The sequence below is a fragment of the Pleurodeles waltl genome, chromosome 4_2 (genome assembly GCF_031143425.1).
Source record: "Pleurodeles waltl isolate 20211129_DDA chromosome 4_2, aPleWal1.hap1.20221129, whole genome shotgun sequence".
Taxonomy (NCBI): Eukaryota; Metazoa; Chordata; class Amphibia; order Caudata; family Salamandridae; genus Pleurodeles; species Pleurodeles waltl.
The window spans coordinates 12,125,920-12,151,535 of NC_090443.1; the positions used below are offsets into that span (position 1 = coordinate 12,125,920).

The following is a 25,616-nucleotide window of genomic DNA, read 5'->3' on the forward strand; positions in this document are numbered from 1 at the left end:
TACATCAGGTGTGTTATGCACTGATTAATCTTACTCTGGAAAGTAGGCCACAGGCAGTTTCTGCTGCCAGAAAGGTTTCCACCGTGGTGGTCTTGAGCAGCATTCCTTTAGTGGATATATGTAAGGTCACGACATAGATATCGATCCACACTGTCACAAAAAAGTACTGTTTAGATACTCATGCTCCCAAAGAGGTGCGAGTAGATCAAATTGTGCTAAAATATTGTTCTCTGCTTTGATTGGACCTTTCTATGGAGGGCGCTGATTTACAAAAAAACATGTTGCAAATAAAAACGTGTATTACCCGAAACACTTAGTTTGCAGCTTGTAGTATTAAACTTTCATATGCACCCTCATTAGCTCTGACTAAAAAGCTCTTGTGATTGTAGTAGTGATTCTTCATTTTTCACTAAATAAGATGCAACACACACAAAAAACACCAATATATGTATGAGGGTTTTGGTCTTAATGAGACATTTTTTGTTAATGTTCTCTTTCTTTATATTTACAGTGACAAGTGGGGCAAGGAAGTAGTTAGTTTGTTTGAGACCAACCTCGAGACGGAAGGATATTTCTACACAGACTCCAATGGCCGAGAAATCCTTGAGCGGAGGTAACGGGGACATTCCTTGCCTTTGCTTCCCCAGTGCTGCCACCTTAAGCATGATTTTACACACAGCCATGCCTTCCACACCTTCAAAAGATTACTCAGCTGATAACTGTATAAAGAACTCAATAAATCAATATGATGGCTTCATTGATTAATGCACTTGCTGAAAGGGATTGTTTGGTAACTACCAGGTCCAGAGAGAGCGGCCTCCGGATTTTAATCAATGCAAAGGTGATAAGTTTGGTAATTATTTACTATTCAACCACCAGGGCACCATTCAGTTTGTGGTCTGGTCCATGCTTCTGGAATTTAGTAGAAGCTTATATATTTTTTGGTGTGATCCTTGAGAAAGTCAATTTCCCTTTTTCTTTCTATGTCTGTACCAACACATTAGGCATGGACTTTGGTGACTGCAGCAGGTTTTAGAATCCCAGGGAGTAGATTACATTTTGGATTTGAGAATCTGTCTTTGTTGAGCATAGCAATTTAGTAGCATTAATCGCTTATCACCTATTTGGTCTTCCCAGCTAAGCGAATGTAAGTACACAAAGCATCTGAATTAATAACTTTTAACTATTAGATGTCACAATACATTGCTGGTTTTGCACCATGGATCTATTATATATTTTCACAGTTTGAATATTCTTGCTGCAAGGTAGCTGAAAGTAAGGATCCATACCAGATATGGAGCAGTTTCATGTTTGTAAAAACTGCTTTCATAGAGATTGCTCTCAAAAAGGATAAATGTTGAGGTCTAGTGACTGTACTTCCTAGCTCATAAGTATAGGACATTTTCTTGAATTGACCTCTGAGAACTTGTGCTGCTTGCTTGAAAGTATGAGGTGGCATGCTATGTTTTCTGACAATAGCCATAGTGTCTTAGGCTGACCTGCTGCCTTTTGCAGAGTGGATTACCGTGAAACGTGGACTCTGAATCAGACTGAGCCAGTGTCAGGAAACTACTATCCTGTAAACAGCCGTATCTACATTAAGGTAAGAGCTGCATGTTTACCTTCACCCTTGCCCCAGTCTCTTGCTTGCTTACCTGATATAATCTCCCTCTTATTTTAAATATCATTGCTCCATTGTGCGACCTCTGCATGCCTACCACAAATTCTTGATTTGCTCTTCAATAGCAGTTTTCGGCTAAAATGTGACATTTTATTTTAGAAAAGCTCTGCTGTGCAACACTCTCCAGATTCCAAGTGACTTAGCTTAAAAAATGTAATCCCATTCACCTTTCTAGTCCTCTCACAACCCTGCCCATACCTAGATCCTTAACCTTCTTCTCAGTCACTCTTTCTGAAAACATTAGCGATCCGATATGTGTAAAAACGAGTTGGAGGGTGGGAATTAAACATTGGAAAATGGACAAGGAGAGGATAATTAGAGCAATGAAGTAAGAAACCTTACCTTGTCCTAGTCCTTAAATGAATGAGGCTATACCAAAGCAATGTAAAACAACATAATCCAGAAGAAATACTACACCACTGCTGTACTACAACACATCTACCTTTATTAAGTAAACATATAAAATAAATTGAACTTCAGGCAATGCAACAGCAGCTAAAACACTAGTTCCAGATTCCAATGCTCGCAAATCTCTCATATCCAGTTTATAAAGTGAAATAATTGTGGAGGGAGTAGCCAGGTAGCTGCTCTACAAATATCCTGAAGGGAAGCACTCCCTGTCTCTGCCCAAGATGTTGCAATTCCTTGAGTATACTGAATACCACTGGCACCAGGAAAGGGATTTCCTGAGGGTCATAGTCCAATGAAACAACTGACAATTTAAAATGGAGATAGACGTCTGACCTTCCCAGAGAAACGCAAAATTCACAAAATAACTCTTGTGAAAACCTTTATTTTGATCAACCTACAACAAAAACTCTCTATGGCAGCGCTTGGATCAGCAGGTGGAGGGCAGAAGGCTGTCTTGCTACCAACAACCATCAACATGCACAGGAAACCCTTAGCAACAGAATGCCATCTTTAAAAAAAAAAAAAAAAAAAAACGTGCATTGTACTCCTAGTTAAATTAAATTGCACTTAAACATCGGCCCGGGTTTAATGCAACAATTCTTTTGATACTATGAAATACCAATGTTAGTAGTCAACATTTAACACAGCTGAGAGATCAGTGTGGGTATACTGGCCTTTCTACAGTAAAAGCAACATTTTGAGGTCTTTACTGTAAGAACATGTAAAGCACTACTTCCACGTTTAAATATATAGCATACTGCTTTAGGGCTTGATAGGCCTATCTTAGGGGTGACAGAGATTCTCAGTGAGTGTGTGAATTGTTGCCAGCATTTGAAAAAGGCAGTTGCAGAAACGCATCATGCTGGTAATGGATTAAAGACATTTGAGATGAAACCTTTGGGTCTTTGAATTATTTGTTTAAATTATATTTGTGCATGCCACTTGCACAAGAGGAAGTACCCATCAAGCAAAGGAGTTTGGCAGGGAGAGTTGCATTTGTGGGACAAGTAATTATGCTTCCAGAGCCGCTGCAGTGTGTGGGACACTGTTTATCTGCCAAACTTATTGGGATGTGAAATCATTGCGGGCGTGAATTACTTAATCCAGCGCCTAGAGGTAACTGTTACTGTTGCAACAGAGATGAATGGTAGATCTTAATTGATTTTTAAAAGACTCACACTTGCAAAAAAGGAAAACGGCATTGTAAACAGATTGAGTGTGCCCAATGTTCATCAAGAAATAACTCATGACTATAACAGTCAGAAGCATGTGATCGAAATACTGAGGTGGCAGCACTCAAACTGAGACAAAATGAGTGAGATTGGAGTCTGCTTTCCTTGTGAATTGTTGAACCAACAAGGATGATTATTTAAAGACTCTCGGCAAGTGTGTGAATTGTTGCCAGCATTTGAAAAAGGCAGTCTCCAAACATGTAATGCTGGTAATAGATAAAGACATTTGAGATAAGGGCTGCGAATGCTCCTTTGGGTCTTTTCTATGAGCCAGTTGTGTGTATTATTTTTATTTTTTATTTTTTTATTATTTTTTTAATATACATATAACGCGTCTGAACCCCACAGCGGAAAGAAAACAATCTAACAATGGAGTCGATGCCCATGCGCACTGTAACAGAGAGAAGGAGTCACTCGGTCCAGTGACTCCGAAAAGACTTCTTCGAAGAAAAACAACTTGTAACACTCCGAGCCCAACACTAGATAGCATGTGAATCTGCAGCTACACATGCCACGAACAGATGTACACTAGGTAAGTGAAATTTATATATATATATATATATATATATATATATATATAGAAAATGTCACTTGCTTAGTGTACATCTGTTCGTGGCATGAGTCGCTGCAGATTCACATGCTGTGCACATCCCGCCATCTAGTGTTGGGCTCGGAGTGTTACAAGTTGTTTTTCTTCTAAGAAGTCTTTTCGAGTCACGAGATCGAGGGACTCCTCCCCTTTCGGCTCCATTGCGCATGGGTGTCGACTCCATCTTAGATTGTTTTCCCCGCAGATGTACACTGGGTAAGTGACATTTTCCGTTCGATGGCATGTGTAGCTGCAGATACACATGCTGTGCATAGACTAGTAAGCAGTTATCTCCCCAAAAGCGGTGGTTCAGCCTGTAGGAGTTGTAGTTGTTTGAAACAAAGTTCGTAATACTGCTTGGCCTACTGTGGCTTGTTGTGCCGTTAACACATCCACGCAGTAGTGTTTGGTAAACGTATGAGGCGTAGACCATGTGGCTGCCTTACAGATTTCAGTCATAGGAATATTTCCTAGAAAGGCCATGGTAGCACCTTTCTTTCTAGTCGAGTGTGCCTTTGGTGTAATAGGCAGTTCTCTTTTTGCTTTGAGATAGCAAGTTTGAATGCATTTAACTATCCATGTAGCAATGCCTTGTTTGGAAATCGGATTTCCTGCATGAGGTTTTTGGAAAGCAACAAATAATTGTTTTGTTTTTCAAATTTGTTTTGTTCTGTCAATGTAGTACATTAACGCTCTTTTGATGTCTAATGTATGTAGTGCTCTTTCAGCTACAGAATCTGGCTGTGGGAAGAACACTGGTAATTCTACTGTTTGATTCAAGTGGAACGGTGATATGACTTTTGGTAAAAATTTAGGATTTGTCCGTAGAAGTACTTTATGCTTGTGTATTTGAATAAATGGTTCTTGTATGGTAAATGCTTGAATTTCACTTACTCTTCTTAAAGATGTGATGGCAATTAAAAATGCAACTTTCCATGTTAAGTATTGCATTTCACAAGAGTGCATGGGCTCAAAAGGTGGACCCATGAGTTGTGTTAAGACAATGTTGAGGTTCCATGAAGGAACTGGTGGTGTTCTTGGTGGTATAATTCTCTTTAGGCCTTCCATGAACGCTTTTATGACTGGTATCCTAAATAATGAAGTTGAGTGCGTAATTTGCAGGTAAGCTGAAATTGCGGTAAGATGTATCTTAATGGAAGAAAAAGCTAGCTTTGACTTTTGCAAATGTAGTAAGTATCTTACGATGTCTTTGCCAGATGCGTGTAAGGGTTGAATTTGATTATTATGGCAGTAATAAACAAATCTTTTCCACTTATTTGCATAGCAATGTCTAGTGGTAGGTTTCCTAGCTTGTTTTATGACTTCCATACATTCTTGTGTAAGGTGTAAGTGTCCGAACTCTAGGACTTCAGGAGCCAAATTGCTAGATTCAGCGATGCTGGATTTGAGTGTCTGATCTGTTTGTGTTGAGTTAACAGATCTGGTCTGTTTGGTAGTTTGACATGAGGCACTACTGAGAGGTCTAGTAGTGTTGTGTACCAAGGTTGTCTTGCCCATGTTGGCGCTATTAGTATGAGTTTGAGTTTGTTTTGACTCAACCTGTTTATCAGATATGGAAGGAGTGGGAGAGGGGGAAAAGCGTATGCAAATATCACTGACCAACTCATCCATAACTCATTGCCCTGAGACTGATCTTGTGGGTACCTGGATGCGAAGTTTCGGCATTTTGCGTTTTCCTTTGTTGCAAATAGATCTATTTGTGGTGTTCCCCAACTTTGGAAGTAAGTGTTCAGTATTTGGGGGTGAATCTCCCATTCGTGGATCTGTTGGTGATCCCGAGAGAGATTGTCTGCTAACTGATTCTGAATCCCTGGAATAAATTGTGCTATTAGGCGAATGTGGTTGTGAATCGCCCAATGCCATATTTTCTGTGCCAGGAGACACAACTGTGTTGAGTGTGTCCCTCCCTGTTTGTTTAGGTAATACATGGTTGTCATGTTGTCTGTTTTGACAAGAATGTGTTTGTGGCTTATTATGGGTTGAAATGCCTTTAGCGCTAGAAATACTGCCAGTAGTTCTAAGTGATTTATGTGAAACTGTTTTTGCGGAGTGTCCCATTGTCCCTGGATGCTGTGTTGATTGAGGTGTGCTCCCCACCCTATCATGGAGGCATCTGTTGTTATTGCATATTGTGGCACTAGGGCCACCATTGAAGCGAGGTGTATGTTTGGCGGTCTAGCAACACTAGATCTAGAAGTTGACCCTGTGCCTGTGACCATTGTGATGCTAGGCACTGTTGTAAGGGCCACATGTGCAACCTTGCGTTTGGGACAATGGCTATGCATGAGGACATCATGCCTAGGAGTTTCGTCACCATTTTGACTTGTATTCTTTGTTTTGGATGCATGGCCTTTATTACATTGTGAAATGCCTGTACCCTTTGTGGGCTTGGAGTGGCAATCCCTTTTGCTGTGTTGATTGTCGCCCCTAAGTATTGCTGTGTTTGACACGGCTGAAGGTGTGACTTTGTGTAGTTGATTGAGAAACCTAGTTTGTGGAGGGTTTCTATGACATACTTTGTGTGTTGTGAACACCGTTCTAGCGTGTTGGTTTTGATTAACCAATTGTCCAGGTACGGGAACACATGTATTTGCTGCCTTCTGATATGTGCAGCTACGACTGCCAGGCATTTTGTAAAAACTCTTGGCGCAGTTGTTGTTCCGAATGGCAACACCTTGAATTGGTAATGTACCCTTTGGAATACAAACCTTAAGTACTTTCTGTGTGAAGGATGTATCGCTATATGGAAATATGCATCCTTTAGGAACTCAGAGGAACCCTCATTTACCGCCCTCCAGGACCAAGACCCCCCTTCAACGACACCATCGCCGACCTTGCAAGCACCCACGCCCTCGCTTCCCCGGATTACATCCTCCTGGGAGATCTGAACTACCATCTGGAAAATGCCAACGACGTCAACACCGCGTCACTGACCTCCAACCTCCTCAACCTCGGTCTCCGCCAGCTAGTCAACACACCTACCCACATCGCCGGACACACCCTTGACCCCCTCTTCACCTCTAGCAACCACATTTCCTTCAGCCACACCTCCGAACTCCACTGGACTGACCATCACTGTGTCCACTTCACCTATAAGAAAACCACAGAGCAACACCGCATCCAGCTACCTCCCCACCGCCGCTGGGGCAAAATCACCCAAGAACAACTGACCAACACCCTCGTCAACAACCTTCCACCCGACGCAATCGACCCGAGCACAGCCGCCATCAACCTCCATCAATGGATCCTCGACTGCGCCAACACCCTTGCCCCTCTCAAGAAACCCACCACCACCCAAGGAAAGAGAAAACCAGCCTGGTTCACAGACGATCTCACCACCTCCAAAAGCAACTGCCAGAAACTCAAAAAGAAATGGATCCAAGAACGCACACCCGACAACCTCGCCGCCCTCAAAAACGCCAACCGCGAACACCACCAACGGATCCGCACCGCCAAGCGCGCCCACTTCACCGAACGCATCAACAACAACGCCCACGATTGCAAAGAACTATTCGGCATCGTGAAGGAACTCTCCAATCCGAAAGCCAACTCCAACGACATCCCGCCCTCCCAGAAACTCTGCGACGACCTCTCCACCTTCTTCCACCAGAAAATCACCACCATCCACGACCGCTTCATCACCGGTCCACCGCCAGACCCCACCCCCGACGTCTCCTCCCGCGACTGCCGCCTCACCGCCTGGACCCACGTGGACGAGGCAGTAACCATAGCAACCATGAACACCATCCACTCAGGCTCCCCCACGGACCCCTGCCCCCACCATGTTTTCAACTCAGCAAACGCCACCATCGCCCCCGAACTCCGCAAGATCATCAACCTCTCCTTCACTTCTGCCACCTTCCCGGACAGCTGGAAACACGCAGAAATCCAACCCCTCCTCAAAAAACCCAAGGCTGACCCCAACGACCTCAAAAACTTCCGTCCGATCTCTCTCCTCCCTTTTCCAGCAAAAGTCATCGAAGATCGTCAACACTCAGCTCACCCACTTCCTCGAAGACAATTCCATCCTGGACCCCTCACAATCCGGATTCAGACGAAACCACAGCACTGAGACCGCCCTCCTCGCCGCCACAGATGACATCAGACATCAAATGGACAACGGCGAAACCTCAGCCCTCATCCTCCTCGACCTATCAGCCGCTTTTGACACCGTCTGCCACCGCACCCTACTGACCCGCCTCCAGGAAGCCGGCATCCAAGATAAAGCCCTCCACTGGATCTCATCCTTCCTCTCCGACAGAACGCAGAGAGTCCGTCTCTCCCCTTTCCGCTCCAAAGCCACCAACCTCATCTGCGGCGTCCCCCAAGGATCCTCCCTCAGCCCCACGTTGTTCAACGTCTACATGGCCCCCCTCGCTCAACTGGCCCGCCAACATCATCTCAGCATCATCTCCTACGCCGACGATACCCAGCTCGTCCTCTCCCTGACCAAAGACCCGCTCACCGCCAAAACAAACCTCCACGAGGGACTAAAATCTATCGCCGATTGGATGAACAACAGTCGCCTGAAACTCAACTCCGACAAGACGGAAGTCCTCATCCTCGGACGCACCCCCTCGGCCTGGAACGACTCATGGTGGCCCTCCGTCCTCGGACCCCCACCCACCCCTGCCAGCCACGCAAGAAACCTCGGCTTCATCCTGGACTCCGCCCTCACCATGTCCAAACAGGTCAGCGCCGTCTCCTCCTCCTGTTTCAACACCCTCCGAATGCTCCGCAGAATTTTCAAGTGGATTCCAACAGAAACCAGAAAGACGGTGACCCAGGCCCTCGTCAGCAGCAGACTTGACTACGGCAACGCACTCTACACAGGCATCCCAACCAAAGACATCAAACGCCTCCAACGTATCCAAAATGCCTCCGCCCGACTGATCCTCAACATACCCCGCCGAAGTCACATCTCCCCTCACCTAAAGGAACTCCACTGGCTCCCGGTAGACAAGAGGATCACCTTCAAACTCCTGACCCACGCTCACAAGGCACTTCACAACACCGGACCCTCCTACCTCAACACCAGACTTCACTTCTACACCCCAACACGTCAACTCCGATCCGCCAACCTCGCCCTCGCCATCGTACCCCGAATCCAGCGCAAGACATCCGGCGGCAGATCCTTCTCCTTCCTCGCCGCCAAGACCTGGAACTCTCTCCCCACATCCCTTCGCCAGACCCAGGACCTCCTCGCATTCAGAAGGCTCCTCAAGACCTGGCTCTTCGACCGATAAACCAGCAGCACTCTCCTCCCCCCCCCCCCCCCCCCAGCACCTCGAAATCCTGACGGGTACATAGCGCGCTTTATAAATACTATGATTGATTGATTGATTAGGTCTAGTGTTGTCATGTAGTCTTGTTGTTTGAGCAGTGGGATTACGTCCTGTAATGTCACCATGTGAAAGTGCTCTGATTTGATGTCGGTATTTAATGTTCTGAGATCTAATATAGGTCTTAGAGTCTTGTCCTTTTTGGGTATGAGAAAGTACAGAGAGTAAACTCCTATTCCTTTCTGTTGAATTGGTACTAATTCTATTGCTCCTTTTTGTAGCAACGCTTGGACCTCCATATGTTCTTTTGACATTGTGTGTTTTCGGTGGGATTTTTGGAGGGAATTTGAGAAATTCTATGCAATAACCATGCTGGATAATTGCTAGGACCCAAGTGTTTGTTGTTATTTCCTCCCAATGTTTGTAAAACTTGGTTAGTCTCCCCCCACAGGTGTTATGTGTTGGGGATTTGTGACGTGGAAGTCACTGCTTGCTTTGAGGAGTTTTGGGACTTTGGAACTTCCCTCTTTTTTTGGAATTGTCCCCCTCTATATTGCCCACGAAAACGTCCACGCTGATATTGGCTTTGATAAGTGGGTCTTGCTTGTGAGGTTGTGGCTTCTGTGGGTTGACCTCGCTTCCCCTCCCTAAATTGTGTCTTGCGAAATGTGCCTCTGCTCTGTGGGGAGTAGAGTGCGCCCATGGCTTTTACCTTATCAGTGTCTTTTTTAAGTTTCTCGATAGCAGTGTCCACCTCCGGCCCAAACAACTGCTGTTCATTAAAAGGCATATTCAGCACGGCTTGTTGTATTTCCGGCTTGAATCCTGACATACGCAACCATGCGTGTCTCCTTATTGTTACTGCAGTATTTACAGTCCTTGCAGCTGTATCTGCTGCATCCATTGCTGACCGTATCTGATTATTTGAGATACTTTGTCCTTCCTCCACCACTTGTTCCCTTTTCTGGAACTCTTTGGGTAAGTGTTCTATGAAATGCTGCATTTCGTCCCAATGAGCTCTATCATATCTTGCCAGAAGTGCTTGTGAGTTGGCAATGCGCCATTGGTTTGCTGCTTGTGCTGCAACCCTTTTCCCCGCAGCGTCGAATTTGCGACTCTCCTTGTCTGGAGGTGGAGCGTCTCCCGAGGTGGGAGAGTTTGCTCTCTTGCGAGCTGCCCCAACAACCACAGAGTCTGGTGTTAACTGCTGCGTAATATAAACAGGGTCCGTTGGCGGTGGCTTGTACTTTTTCTCCACCCTTCGAGTTATTGCCCTGCCTCTAACAGGATCCTGAAATACTTGTTTGGAGTGTTTTAGCATTCCAGGGAGCATAGGTAAGCCTTGGTATTGGCTATGAGTAGAGGATAGTGTATTAAACAAAAAGTCATCCTCAATCGGTTCTGCATGCAAGGTGACGTTATGAAAAGCAGCTGCCCTTGAGACCACCTGCGTGTAGGATGTACTGTCTTCAGGTGGCGACGGTCTCGCAGGGTAACAGTCTGGGCTGTTATCTGATACCAGGGCATCATAAAGGTCCCATGCATCGGGATCATCTTGACTCATTGCAGTATGAGTCTGGGATTGCATCAATGGTGGAGTGGCTACCGGTGATGTGTGCATTGATGGTGGTGGAGATGGTGGCGGAGTTGTTTCTTTTGCCACCTTTGCCTGTGGCTGCTTGTCCTTTTTCTTGAAAGGCAAGCCTTCTTTTCATTTTAATTGGGGGAAGAGTGCTTATCTTCCCTGTGTCCTTTTGAATGTGGAGCCTCCTTTGAGTGTAGTCTGGCTCCATTGATTCAAGTTCTTGTCCGAACTTATGTCCTTGCATTTGGGAGGACAACCCCTGTTCCTCTGTGTAGGAACCTGTTTTCGGTTCCGAGGCTGGGTGTTTCGGAATCGAAACCTTTTCGGTCACCTTTTTGGGCTCTGACGAAACCTTCTTTACTTCTTTACTTTCGGCGTCGTGGTGTCTCGTGCCGACCCATTTCGGTGCCACGGTCTCGGTGCCGAACTTGCTCGGAGCCGCTGTCTCGGGTCCGAGATTGCTGTGTGCCGGTATCTCGACTGGAGTCGGATGACTTCGACACAAGCGTGCCCTTTTTCGGTGCCGATGATCGGTCACCTATTTTTTGGGTTAAGCCATGGCCTGTTGGCGGTGGCGTCCCCTGGGCCTTTTCCGGTCTTCTCGTGAGTTTTATGTTTCGACGTCTTACTCACGGTTTTCGGCGTTTCTTCGGGCTCAAGCTCGTCTGAGTCAGACTCCTGAATGGAGAAGGTTTCTTCTTCCTCCTCGAAACGCCCTTGTCCTGTTGGCGCCGACGCCATCTGCAGTCTTCTCGCTCTTTGGTCTCTTAATGTCTTCCTCGACTGAAACGCTCGACAGGCTTCACAAGTATCTTCCTTGTGCTCTGGAGACAAACACAAGTTACAGACCAGATGCTGATCTGTATACGGATACTTGTTGTGACATTTTGGGCAGAATCGGAATGGGGTCCGTTCCATCAGCCTTGAAGAGACACGTGGCCGGGCCAACCTGGCCCTGACGGGGGATCGAAAAAACCCCGAAGGGCCACCGGAGCTCTTCTAAAGTCGGTGTCGATCTGTTGTAACTAACCTGATACCGAACGCAAACAATACTGACGATTTTTCCGAGATTCTAACTAACTTTCCGACCCGAAACACGGAGCGAAAAGGAACACGTCCGAACCCGATGGCGGAAAAAAAACAATCTAAGATGGAGTCGACGCCCATGCGCAATGGAGCCGAAAGGTGAGGAGTCCCTCGATCTCGTGACTCAAAAAGACTTCTTCGAAGAAAAACAACTTGTAACACTCCGAGCCCAGCACTAGATGGCGGGATGTGCACAGCATGTGTATCTGCAACTACACATGCCATCGATCTATATTTTTTATATATATATATATATATATATATATATATATATATATATATATATATATTTAATTCACATAAAACACTCGGACTGCAGGAACACCACACAGCGGTCCTGGGTGGGCTCCGAGAGGCCCTAATAAATCCTCCAACACTCCTCCAAATCACAGGAGACCCAGGACACCTCCAAGGTGCAAATCAATTTATTTCAGCACACAAATTATTTGCACCTTGGAGGTGTCCTGGGTCTCCTGTGATTTGGAGGAGTGTTGGAGGATATATATATATATATATATATATATATATATATATATATATATATATATATATATATATATATATATATATATATATATATATATATATATATATAATAATGATCGATGGCATGTGTAGCTGCAGACACACATGATATGCATAGGTCCTGCCATCTAGTGTTGGGCTTGGTGTTACAATTTTTTTTTTTTTTTAAGAAGTCTTTTCGAGTCCAGGCGTCAGGGTCCCTTGTTACAGGCAGTCGCGGTCAGGGGGAGCCTCTGGATTCTCTCTGCAGGTGTCGCTGTGGGGGTCTCGGGGGGGGGGGGGGGTCATCTCTGGTTAATCACGGGCTTGCTCGCAGTCGCTGGGGAGTCCTCCCTGTGGTGTTTGTTCTCTGGGGGCGTCCGGTGCAGAGTGTGAAGTCTCACACTTCTGGCGGGAAACGTGCAGTCTTTGAAAGTTGCTTCTTTGTTGCAAAGAAGTAGCTGGTATTGAACAGGGATGCTGTTCACGGGAGTTACTTGGCTCTTTAGTCCAGGGGAGTCCTCTGAGGCTTCAGAGGTCGCTGGTCCCTGTCGGATGCGTCGCTGGTGCAGGTTTTCGAAGTTGAAGACAGGCCGGTAGGGCTGGGGCCAAAGCAGTTGTCGTCTTCCTCCCTCTCTGCAGGCTTGTAGGTCAGCAGTCCTTCTTGTTTCTTCAGGTTGCAGGTTTTCTAGGTTCTGGGGTGCCCCTAAATACTGAATTTAGGGGTCTGTTTAGGTCTGGGAGGGCAGTAGCCAATGGTGACTGTCCTTGAGGGTGGCTACACCCTCCTTGTGCCTCCTCCCTGAGGGGAGGGGGGCACATCTCTATTCCTATTGGGGGAATCCTCCAAAATTGAGATGAAGGATTTCTAAAGGCAGGGGTCACCTCCGCTCAGGACAACTTAGAGGCTGTCCTGACTGGTGGGTGACTCCTCCTTGTTTTTCTCATTATCTCCCCTGGACTTGCTGCCAAAAGTGGGGGCTGTGTGCAGGGGGAGGGCATCTCCACCAGCTGGAGTGCCCTGGGGCATTGTAACATGAAGCCTGAGCCTTTGAGGCTCACTGCTAGGTGTTACAGTTCCTGCAGGGGGGAGGTGTGAAGCACTTCCACCCAGAGAATGCTTTGTTTCTGGCCTCAGAGAGCACAAAGGCTCTCGCCCCAGGGGGTCAGAAACTCGTCTCTCAGCAGCAGGCTGGCACAGACCAGTCATTCCTACACTGAAGGATTGGGTAAAATACAGGGGGCATCTCTAAGATGCCCTCTGTGTGCATTTTTTTAATAAATCCAACACTGGCATCAGTGTGGGTTTATTATTCTGAAAAGTTTTATACCAAACTAACCAGTATTTGGTGTAGCCATTATGGAGCTTTGGAGTTCGTTTTTGACAAACTCCCAGACCATATACTTAATATGGCCACACTGTAATTACAATGTCTAAGAATAGACCTAGACACTGTAGGGGAATATTGCTCATGCAGATATGCCTTCACCTGTGGTATAGTGCACCCTGCCTTAGGGCTGTAAGGCCTGCTAGAGGGGTGACTTACCTATGCCACAGGCAGTGTTTTGTGGGCATGGCATCCTGAGGGGGAGGCCATATCGACTTTGCATTTTCTCCCCACCAACACAATCTACAATGGCAGTGTGCATGTGTTAAGTGAGGGGTGCCTTCTCAGTCAAGTTAGCATCAGTATGAGGCAAAAAGTGTGGAATAACTAACAGGGAGCCATTTTCCTACAACCGCCAAACACACATCTCGCTTCAGTGGTAGAATTTCACAAATTTAAACAAAGGGCAGCCATTTCAGGACCCTGTGCCTCACGCCATTCTTACAACAGATGGAATCTCAATATTGTACTTACACGGCTCATGGGGTCCACTGTTTGAACCTATGCACTCGTGTCAGATTCAATATCTAATGTGGAAAGTAGCATTCCTCGTTGCAATCACTTCATTACAAAGAGTTCGTGAAATACAAGCATTCACTATTGAACAACCCTTTACAAGTAGACAAACATAGTTGTACTTCGTACAAACCCAAAATTCCTACCTAAAGTCATCTCACTGTTTCATATAAATCAAACAGTGGAACTTCCAGTCATCTTCCCACAGCCAGACTCAGTAGCAGAAAGAGCGCTCCATACATTAGACATTAAAAGAGCTTTAATGTATTACATTGACAGAACAAAGTCATTTAGAAAATTAAACAGTTATTTGTCTCATTCCAAAAACCCCATACTGGTAATCCTATTTCAAAACAAGGCATAGCCAGATGGATAGTAAAGTACATCCAAACCTGTTACCTAAAAGCTAAAAGACAAGCTATTAGTAACACCACAGCACACTCCACCAGGAAGAAAGGCATTTCTAGGAAATAATACCAATGACAGAAATCTGTAAAGCAGCCACTTGGTTAACACCCCATACATTTACCAAGAATTACTGTGTAGATGTGTTAGCAACACAACAAGCCAAAGTAGGACAGGCTGTACTAAGAACACTATTTCAAACAACTTCAACTCCTACAGGCTGACCACCGCTTATGGGAGGAAAACGGCTTTGTAGTCTATGCATAGCATGTGTATCTGCAGCTACACATGCCATTGAACAGAAAATGTCACTTACCCAGTATACATTTGTTTGTGGCATGTAGTGCTGCAGATACACATGCTATGCATAGGTCCTGCCACCTAGTGTTGGTCTTGGAGTGTTACAAGTTATTTAGGGGTAATGGGACTCAATTCAACAAATTTATCACATAAACCACTTGGAATTACTAGCACTATTTCTAGCACTCGAAGCTTTTCAGACTCCAGTCACAATACACAATAGTATTGATAAGGACAGAAAATATGACCACAATGTATTATATGCAAGAACGGGGGGGGGAACACATTCTTCACAATTCTCCCTTCTAGCACAGACCATTTGGAAATGGACAATTCACAATCTCATTCAGTTAGTGGCAGAGTATATCGCAGGGATACACAATCAACTAGCGGACCTCTTAAGCAGGACGCATGAACGGGTGATTCACCCACAGGTGATTCAACAAAACTTCTGAATGTAGGGAACACCAGAAATAGACATTTTCACCACAAAAGAAAACACAAAATGCCAAAGCTTTACATCCAGGTACCCACACCCTCAATCCAATGGCAATGCTCTGTGAATGAATTGGTCAGGGATATTTGCTTACGCTTTTCTACCTCTCCCACTATATCCATTTCTGATCAAAAAGATGAAACAAACCTCACTCACCATGATACTCATAGCTCCCACGTGGGCATGTCCACAATGGTACAATGATCCTGCGGGAAAACAATCTAATAAAGTTCTTGATGCTCATGCGCACTATCACCGAGAGGAGGAGTCACTCGATCTCGTGACTCAAATTTTCTTCAAAGAAAAACAACTTGTAGCACGCCGAACCCAACACTAGGTGGCGGACTTATGCAAAACATGTGAATCTACAGCACTACATGCCACAAACAGATGTGTACTGGGTAAGTAACATATATGTTCTCCTGATCTCGTGTTGAGATCAGATTGGCTGCCAACACTTTTCACAAGGAAGTGTTGGCAGCCATGTTGGGACTCTGCTTCAGCCGAGCCCTAGAAATAAAGAAATAAATAAACAAGCATTTGCAATGCAATGGGTCTCGTGTTTGCTTAACTTAGAGCTGTTAACGTAAATTCCTAACTGGACTTTTCTTGCCATTTGAATTGAAAATGAAAAGTAAAAGTTGACATAAGCAAGCTGATTCAAAGCGACCTGCCGCCAGGAGCATGAGCACAAAAGAGACACAAAAAGAAAAAAGTTCCTCGCAGTCAATCTTATCGGCAATCGTACAATTATCCATGTTACAGGGTTGATGTCAAAGGCAGGAACCAAACTGCTGAAGGAGGGACAAATGTAAAGCATTTACCAATGATATCAAAAGATTTTTAAAAGGCAAGCCCAGGAACGAATGATAGTGAGTTGTTAAAATCTCACAAATAGATTACAGCAGGTCAGAGCACTTGCGCGTTCGACCTAATAAAAGGGACCAGGGTGTGATGAACACCCTGACCTCTTAGCTCTGTTGCTGGGGTCCCAAAGGGACAACCCCCCCACCTTCCCAGGCCTAAAAAGCAAATTTTATTTTTCTATTTCTACCGCGGATGCGGGACGAGGTGGCAAATCTGCAGTTTAAATTATTTATTTAAAAAAAGCACGGGATCCCGCTCTTGTTTTTACGGGGGCGGTGTTTTGTTTTTCATAAGGATGGTTACTCAAATATGTGCGGGGCACGCAGGCCCCCCAGCAGCCCGGAGACCAACACTTTCCCAGGGCAAAATGCTTTTATAATGTGGGGTAGGATCTATGGCTGGACCACCACCTCCCTGGGGCAAATAGTAGAATATTTCAGACCCCTCCCCACATAGCCCCAGGGACCACCAACTTCCTGGGGCTATGCATGTTGTGGAGGGGGGAGGGGGGAGGGTCTCGTGACTCCATCCTTGAGGAGCCACTGATGGCCCTGGGGAGCAGACCCCCACCTCCCAAGGGCCAGCTCCTGCTGTCTCCTAGGGTGCCCACCCCCGGGACATAGCTGTGTGTTGTGGCTTGGCTTGAGGCTCCCCCAGTCCCAGATAGCCCAAAAAAATGAAGAAAGGAAAAAAAAAAACAGCTCAAGCTTGAAGGGTGCAGACCTTCACACTGAGTGTTCAAATCCATGCATGTCCCTGGTTATATATATATATATATATCTATCAAACCAAGGCCCTTTCAGGGTTAGAGTGACGCATAAATTATGCAAAAAACAACAGAACTCTGGGAAGTTCCCAATTTTAGGTGGAGAGCTGCTCTAGTAAGGAGCACTCTGCAACACCAACGACACTCTAAATTTGCTCACCTCAAATGTCTGCTTATCTAGCAAAGTTTTTAAGCATACGATTAGCACAGTGCTATCCTCGCCGAGCTAGATAGTGACAGTCTTTCGCCATTTGTACAGCAAAATCTTTAAGCATAGGACTGACATCTGTTGTTTTTTGTATATATATATATATATATATATTATATATATATATTTTTTATTCACATGTTTAAGGCTCATACTGAAAGGTGTTCTTACTCTTTTTAATTGATAAATACGTTTTTCTTTTTAATTTGTGCAGAAAAATCTCATTCTAAATGTATCATCCATCAAAGCTTAAAATAAACTCTCTATCCCTCTCACTCTTTCGTTCAATCTTTCTCTCACTCCCAGCCCCACTGACTGCCTCATACACCCACTCACAGATCTGACGCACCCACTAAGACACTGATGCATGCACTCTCACACCCAGAGACTCTTAAAGCCACTTCACCCCCAGATAACCCTCTTTCACCTACACTCACACCCAGGGAGATGGGCTGCGGCCTGCTCCCATTGTGCACTGCCAACGGGCTGTGTGTAGAGTACAGTAGGGCTGGGTGGTTGCAGGAACTGGCTGCAGGCCAGGCCTTGCGGGCAATCCCTGCTGCGCGCCGGCAAAGGCTGAGCACAGTGCAAGGCTGGGTGCTTATAGGGTGTTGGCATCAGGGCCTGGCCATAGGCCAGACCCTGTGGCCAACCCCTGCTGTGCATGGCCAAAGGCTGTGCGCAGCAGCCTTTGGATCAAAGTATAGTAATGAAAATTACTATATGTTAAAAAAAAAAAAAATAATACACACTCACTGGAAAAAAACACACCCGTTACAGGGACGTTATAGTTAGGCTCACATTTTAAACGTGCAAAAACCTTAGAAATTCACCTGCTGTGGTTACGGTTATCTCCAGTAACTATAACTCATGCCCTAAGGTAATTATAACTCATGCCCTTTCTATGCACTGCTACAAATTTCAGCAATCATGACATCTTTGATAACATCACTAATCTTGACAATGTCATATTTGCAATAAAAAATGTTATGAAAAAACTTTGCGTGGCGAGGGCGTGAGTTAGTTACCTATTGTCATTGGGGGACAAAAGCTGTAAATGGCTTTGAGGCTTTACTGCACTTGCCTCTGGTTAGTTTCGAATCCAGCTACAAAGTGTTTTCTGACTTCCAATGAATTGTATGTTCTCACGGGCCACAAGATGGAATTTTGAATAGCCTATTAAAAATCCAGTGAAATATGGATAGTTTATTAAAAATCCATGTTGTTCTAACAGTTGGCAAATTTTCTGTTTATCATTCTCGGTTTAAGTTTTTGAAGGGCTGTGACTCCGCCAACAGCTCAGATTTAGAAGTGGATTGAAATCCTGGCAGTGTACAAAACTACTGATGGAGACACTAGAACTTTTCTGAAAAATCATGTTATGACGAGGCGAATAGGAGAACCTGAAACTGCAGATGGAAAAGCATGCTGTAGGTGTATAACAGTTATACATTCCCAGTGACTGACAAAGGGAATAAACGTTTGAAGTATTCCCATCATAAAGTGCATTGTTTCAATAATACCGGTCTAACAGCTTCCAATTGCTAATAAGCCTGAATTTTCCTGTTAAGCTGGGAACCAGAAATGCTGATGACTAAACATCCTGACTTCTCGATGTTCTTGTAACCGGGATGCCAGCTCTTTTGAAGTAGCTTCACAATACCCTGAAGTGCCCTCGGTCTGGCTGAATTCCTTGGCCAGAGAATGAGATTGGTGCCTGAATCTGAAGAAATTGATTCAGGATCCAATAACCTTGCCTGATGATTTCTAATGCCCAAACATCTGTTATGGATTTTTCAGGCAAGGGACTACTATAGTCGAACTTTAGCTTTTTTTTTCGTCAAAGAGGAGGAAAATGTATAAATGCTTTGGCGTTTAAAAGTTGACTAAAATTGACCTTGTGAAGCATGATACTGATCATCTTTGACATTGTCTTCTTGAGTATTGTCTGGACATTTCCACAGGCTCAGGTTTACTCTTAAACATCTGTGTGTGCTTTTTAATTTTAGAAATGCTTTTTAAGAACTCTTCTAACTGATCCTCAAAAAGTGAAGAGCTATCAAACAGAAGTTTTACCAAAGCTGCTTTGTATGAGCTCTTAGCTTTCCATTCCATTGGGTAAATATGACCGCTTGCTACTACAGTTGTACTGGGTACAAATGTGGCTGCCTTCAAACCGTCCAAAGACACATCTGAACTTAACTTTGCTTACATCTCCATGTGTGCTGAAAGCTCTGAACACTCATTTCCAGCATGCATTTTTGTAGCCCGAGCATGGAAGCCTTTATGATTGACTAGGGCACAAACCGTGTAAATAGCCCCCTTTATGCCAGATTTAAACCAAAAACTGCTTTCCGGAGGGCAAATTCCACCCTTATCTACAGGATGATGTACAGAATTTGTTTCAGAAACTACCAACACTTATTTCTCAGAGTATTGTGCCTCCACTATCCCTTAGTCACCCTTCAATGGTTTGTAGATAAATTGTAGGTCTACAAATCCTAGGGTGACCACCTAGCATGGAGGCAAATTCAGGGCTGGGCTGTGGAAATGCAGGACAAAGGGTCAAGATTCAGGACAAAAAGCTCAGTTTTGTGTTCACATTGAGGAGTGGCCATACCTCACTACTTTATTACCGCATTTTAAAAATATTTTTCTAATTGCATTGTTTAGTCACTGTTCTCTGCATGAGATTGCCTCTATGTATGCTACATTTAGGTGATGCAATATGTTCTTGTTCAATAGCAAATTGATGGCCTTGAGCATGTTGTCAAGGGCATCAGCCCACCCAACTCTATCCAGTCTTTCTCAGAGAGAAAGCAGCACTAACATTTTGATTATGTTTCTAAACATTTTAAGACTCATGGCAACCAGTTTGGGGAAGATTAAGGTAAGTGATGTTTTCACCTTCTGCTAGTTTAGAGAAGTTGAACAAAAACATCTGGGTCACCTCACCCCTCCACTGGACATCGTACCTTAAAACACAAATTGAGGCAGAGCAGATGGTGTGGGCGATGGTGTCACAGATAATTTAAGAATGTGAGGTACCCAAATCTTATCTGTAGTCTCTCAGCACCAAGAAGGCCTGACTGCTCCATTAGAATATGCATCAGGGATTCTTCATTTTTGTGAGAACTGGGAGCCAGGACCACCTGACAGAGAATTAAAGAACAGGACAAAGCTGAGATCAGAAGGGAGATCTGCATCAGCTGATTTAAAGGGTCATTGCTAACAGCTGGACAAATAAGGAAGAGAAGAATATGGTGGTACTGATAACGCGTCCTTTTATGTTAATTTATTACACATTAGGACTCGTTTTAGGCCAATGAATCTTGTGACCCAGTGGAGAGACACCGTAGGACGAGATAGCTAATCAATATGTCAAGCAATATATCAATGTCATCAATATTTATCACAACAATTCACTTTACTTTGGTTGAAGACATTAATCAAATTGTGGACGTGACCATGACCTTTCAGTCATGAATAACCACACCCGTTAATAGAATTTTATGTATTTTATTCCCTATTGGTTACAATCTACGAGCAAAAGAGTTAATCTCAATACCAAGAAGCATAATAGCATAGTCACGATATGGCAACTGTGATAAGATTTCATTAATGCAAGAATCACAAACATCAGAACCTAGCACAGCGTAAACATAGATCAGAATACAGCAAATGTTGTTATATACGTGTCAGTTCCGCATAGCGTAATGTCAGTCATTTGTCTATTAGCCTCAGTCTAAAGGAACTCCTGTCCTGCCCAATGATTAGCATTAGCATGTTGGGCTTCATGCAAAACAATTTAGAACACTAATTTGGAAAACATCTAGCTGTGGCCTCTATCAAAATGAACAGTTGGTACCTAGAAAGGAAAAGCAAACAGACAAATTACAGATTGCATTGTCATAATTACCCTCCAAAGGTTTGGTCAGCACGCAGGATCAGTTTTCGTCTTCAGGACATCAGTCAAAACGCCATCAGTCTAATCTCGACTAAGGGATAGGGGCACTTCCCTCATAAGGAGGAGAAGCTTTAAAAGGCAGTCTATTGGTGAGGGTGGTTTAATAAGTCTCAAAGTCACCAAACAGAGTGACAGAGTTTCTGGATAAAATTTATAGCATTCCCTACCTAGTTCTAACGACCTTCCTGTGACATGGGTTTTGATCCCTTTTTCGTAATACCTTCCCCCAAAATTCTATTGGACATTTGCTATACCCCACTATCTTTAACCTATCAAATTAACATTAGGTAATTCAAATTGTCACCCCACATTTATTCATAACATTCTGATTGGTCTTCATAATTTACGTCTTTGGAGGTGGCACGTCCGAGGTTACTTCATACCTTGGCACGTCTTCTCGGGTCAGCAGTTCCATTGTCTATTGGTTTAAACGTCCTTGTACATTACATTAATCTACACTTGTTTAAATTTTGTTTACAAAACTTAAACTAAGGCACCAAGTATGCGGTTGAGAACGGAATTCCAAAGATACATTCCTCTTCCAAGTTGAAGAAAAAACATTTGCAGGGTCATGGCCTTTTGCAAGTCAGTACACTGCAAAACAGAAAAATACTTTTTAATATGAGAGCTAGGCAGCTAAAACCCTCAGCTCACACTAAGTTAAGGCCTATAAGATTTTCAATATTAATGCAATATCATAAATGTTAATATAAACTTGATTAACCATAGCATGAACAATTTTATTTATCATTATTAGTTTGTGTATACATTAGTGGCCACACATCGTGGTCATAATTCAAGTGCACGTTTAAGCAAAATCGCTGTTATTGTCGTTTTTCTATGTAGCATCGTTAAGCATTAATATAAGCATTTCATTTTAGCATATGTATCATTTAAACTACGCTCTCTCAGTACAATTCCTTAAATCGGACAAAATTGGCCCTTCATAAGTACTGCATACCTAGAGAGGAGTTGCAGCAAAGGCCAGTCATAGAAGAGACACTGCCAGTTGGTTTAATAAGTAGCACTCATCCCACCTGGTAAACTTTACCAGTGCAGTGGTCTATTTGGTAGTGCTTGTGGAGGGTGGCAGTGGACAGGCCCCTTAAAAGGCTGGAACCTGGGCAATTACCCACTCTGTGTTAATAACGCCTCTGCATTCGAGCCAAGTCTGAACTAGTGGTCTGGCTCATCTGTAAATGTCAAAGAACATACAGAGTTTTCAAAATATTTGGGATGCAAATTAAACAATAAAAAAATAAGAATAATATAAAGACTTTAAAATGTAGAAAGGTTTTATTTTTTAACATATATCTAAGTATTTCAGTTTTGTACATTAGATTACAACATTGCATTGACACTTGATTTGAAGTTCTTGTTTCTGAATATGAATACAAATAAAAAAAACTCCTGAAAAAGTCATTGTAGGAAGTTGGCTCTGTATGTGCTATTTCAAAGTAAGGAATAGCATGCACAGAGTCCAAGGGTTCCCCTTAGAGGTAAGATAGTGGCAAAAAGAGAATACTAATGCTCTATTTTGTGGTAGTGTGGTCGAGCAGTAGGCTTATCAAAGGAGTAGTGTTAAGCATTTGTTGTACATACACACAGGCAATAAATGAGGAACACACACTCCGAGACAAATCCAGCCAATAGGTTTTGTTATAGAAAAATATATTTTCTTAGTTTATTTTAAGAACCACAGGTTCAAATTCTACATGTAATATCTCATTTGAAAGGTATTGCAGGTAAGTACTTTAGGAACTTTGAATTTACAGTAGCATATATACTTTTCACATAAAACACAAATAGCTGTTTTAAAAGTGGACACAGTGCAATTTTCACAGTTCCTGGGGGAGGTAAAGTATTGTTATTTTTAGCAGGTAAGTAAATCACTTACAGGTCTCAGTTTTGGGTCCAAGGTAGCCCACCGTTGGGGGTTCAGAGCAACCCCAAAGTTACCACACCAGCAGCTCAGGGCCGGTCAGGTGCAGAGGTCAAAGAGATGCCCAAAACACATAGGCTTCAATGGAGAGAAGGGGGGTGCCCCGGTTCCAGTCTGCCAGCAGGTAAGTACCCGCGTCTTCGGAGGGCAGACCAGGGGGGTTTTGTAGGGCACCGGGGGGGACACAAGTCCACACAAAAAGTACACCCTCAGCAGCGCGGGGGCGGCTGGGTGCAGTGTGCAAACAAGCGTCGGGTTCTCTGTAGATTTCAATGGGAGACCAAGGGGTCTCTTCAGCGGTGCAGGCAGGCAAGGGGGGGGGGGGCTCCTCGGGGTAGCCACCACCTGGGCAAGGGAGAGGGCCTCCTGGGGGTCACTCCTGCACAGAAGTTCGGTTCCTTCAGGTGCTGGGGGCTGCGGGTGCAGGGTCTTTTCCAGCCGTCGGGACTTTAGGTTTAGGCAGTCGCGGTCAGGGGGAGCCTCGGGATTCCCTCTGCAGGCGTCGCTGTGGGGGCTCGGGGGACAACTTTGGTTACTCACGGTCTCGGAGTCGCCGGAGGGTCCTCCCTGAGGTGTTGGTTCTCCACCAGTCGAGTCGGGGTCGCCGGGTGCAGTGTTGCAAGTCTCACGCTTCTTGCGGGGATTTGCAGGGGTTTTTAAATCTGCTCCTCTGTAACAAAGTTGCAGTTCTTTTGGAGCAGTGCCGCTGTCCTCGGGAGTTTCTTGTCTTTCTTGAAGCAGGGCAGTCCTCTGAGGATTCAGAGGTCGCTGGTCCTTTGGAAAGCGTCGCTGGAGCAGGTTTCTTTGGAAGGCAGGAGACAGGCCGGTAAGACTGGGGCCAAAGCAGTTGGTGTCTTCTGTTCTTCTTCTGCAGGGGTTTTTCAGCTCAGCAGTCCTCTTCTTGTAGTTTCAGGAATCTAAATTCTTAGGTTCAGGGAAGCCCTTAAATACTAAATTTAAGGGCGTGTTTAGGTCTGTGGGGTTAGTACCCAATGGCTACTAGCCCTGAGGGTGGGTACACCCTCTTTGTGCCTCCTCCCAAGGGGATGGGGGTCACATCCCTAATCCTATTGGGGAATCCTCCATCTGCAAGATGGAGGATTTCTAAAAGTTAGTCACTTCAGCTCAGGACACCTTGGGGGCTGTCCTGACTGGCCAGTGACTCCTCCTTGTTATTCTCATTATTTCCCCCCGCCTTGCCGCCAAAAGTGGGGCCGTGGCCGGAGGGGGCGGGCAACTCCACTAGCTGGAGTGCCCTGTGGTGCTGGAACAAAGGGGGTGAGCCTTTGAGGCTCACCGCCAGGTGTTACAGCTCCTGCCTGGGGGAGGTGTTAGCATCTCCACCCAGTACAGGCTTTGTTACTGGCCTCAGAGTGACAAAGGCACTCTCCCCATGGGGCCAGCAACATGTCTCGGTTGTGGCAGGCTGCTGGAACCAGTCAGCCTACACAGATAGTCGGTTAAGTTTCAGGGGGCACCTCTAAGGTGCCCTCTGGGGTGTATTTTACAATAAAATGTACACTGGCATCAGTGTGAATTTATTGTGCTGAGAAGTTTGATACCAAACTTCCCAGTTTTCAGTGTAGCCATTATGGTGCTGTGGAGTTCGTGTAAAACAGACTCCCAGACCATATACTCTTATGGCTACCCTGCACTTCAATGTCTAAGGTTTTGCTTAGACACTGTAGGGGCACAGTGCTCATGCACTGGTGCCCTCACCTATGGTATAGTGCACCCTGCCTTAGGGCTGTAAGGCCTGCTAGAGGGGTGACTTATCTATACCTGCATAGGCAGTGAGAGGCTGGCATGGCACCCTGAGGGGAGTGCCATGTCGACTTACTCGTTTTGGTCTCACCAGCACACACAAGCTGGCAAGCAGTGTGTCTGTGCTGAGTGAGGGGTCTCCAGGGTGGCACAAGACATACAGCCCTTGGAGACCTTCCCTGGCATCAGGGCCCTTGGTACCAGAGGTACCAGTTACAAGGGACTTACCTGGATGCCAATGTGTGCCAATTGTGGAATCAAAAGTACAGGTTAGGGAAAGAACACTGGTGCTGGGGCCTGGTTAGCAGGCCTCAGCACACTTTCAATTTAAAACATAGCATCAGCAAAGGCAAAACGTCAGGGGGTAAGCATGCCAAGGAGGCATTTCCTTAGTCATGATTTAACAAAGTGAACCAATTGTCTGGTGTCCCTTATATCATGGTCAATAATATTTTTATGGATGGTGGAACACAACAGGCCGTTAAATAATATACAAGTGAGGTTTTGTTCAGGATTCATCTTGAACTGAATTACTTGAGTGCTCTCAAATGCCATTATCATGTGAATTAGACACATGAAGTAACTTGATTAGACTTAAACGACACA

The 25,616-nt window shown here is 44.7% G+C and overlaps 1 protein-coding gene across 1 annotated transcript in view; it reads left to right on the plus strand.

Moving 5' to 3' along the window:
- Positions 1-25,616, plus strand: part of MAN2B1 (mannosidase alpha class 2B member 1) — a 271,321-nt gene that overhangs the window by 94,699 nt on the left and 151,006 nt on the right. Inside the window, exons 18-19 of the mRNA XM_069230399.1 lie at positions 512-613; positions 1,516-1,603. Coding sequence (XP_069086500.1) covers positions 512-613; positions 1,516-1,603 — 190 coding nt within the window. The remainder of the gene's footprint in view (positions 1-511; positions 614-1,515; positions 1,604-25,616) is intronic.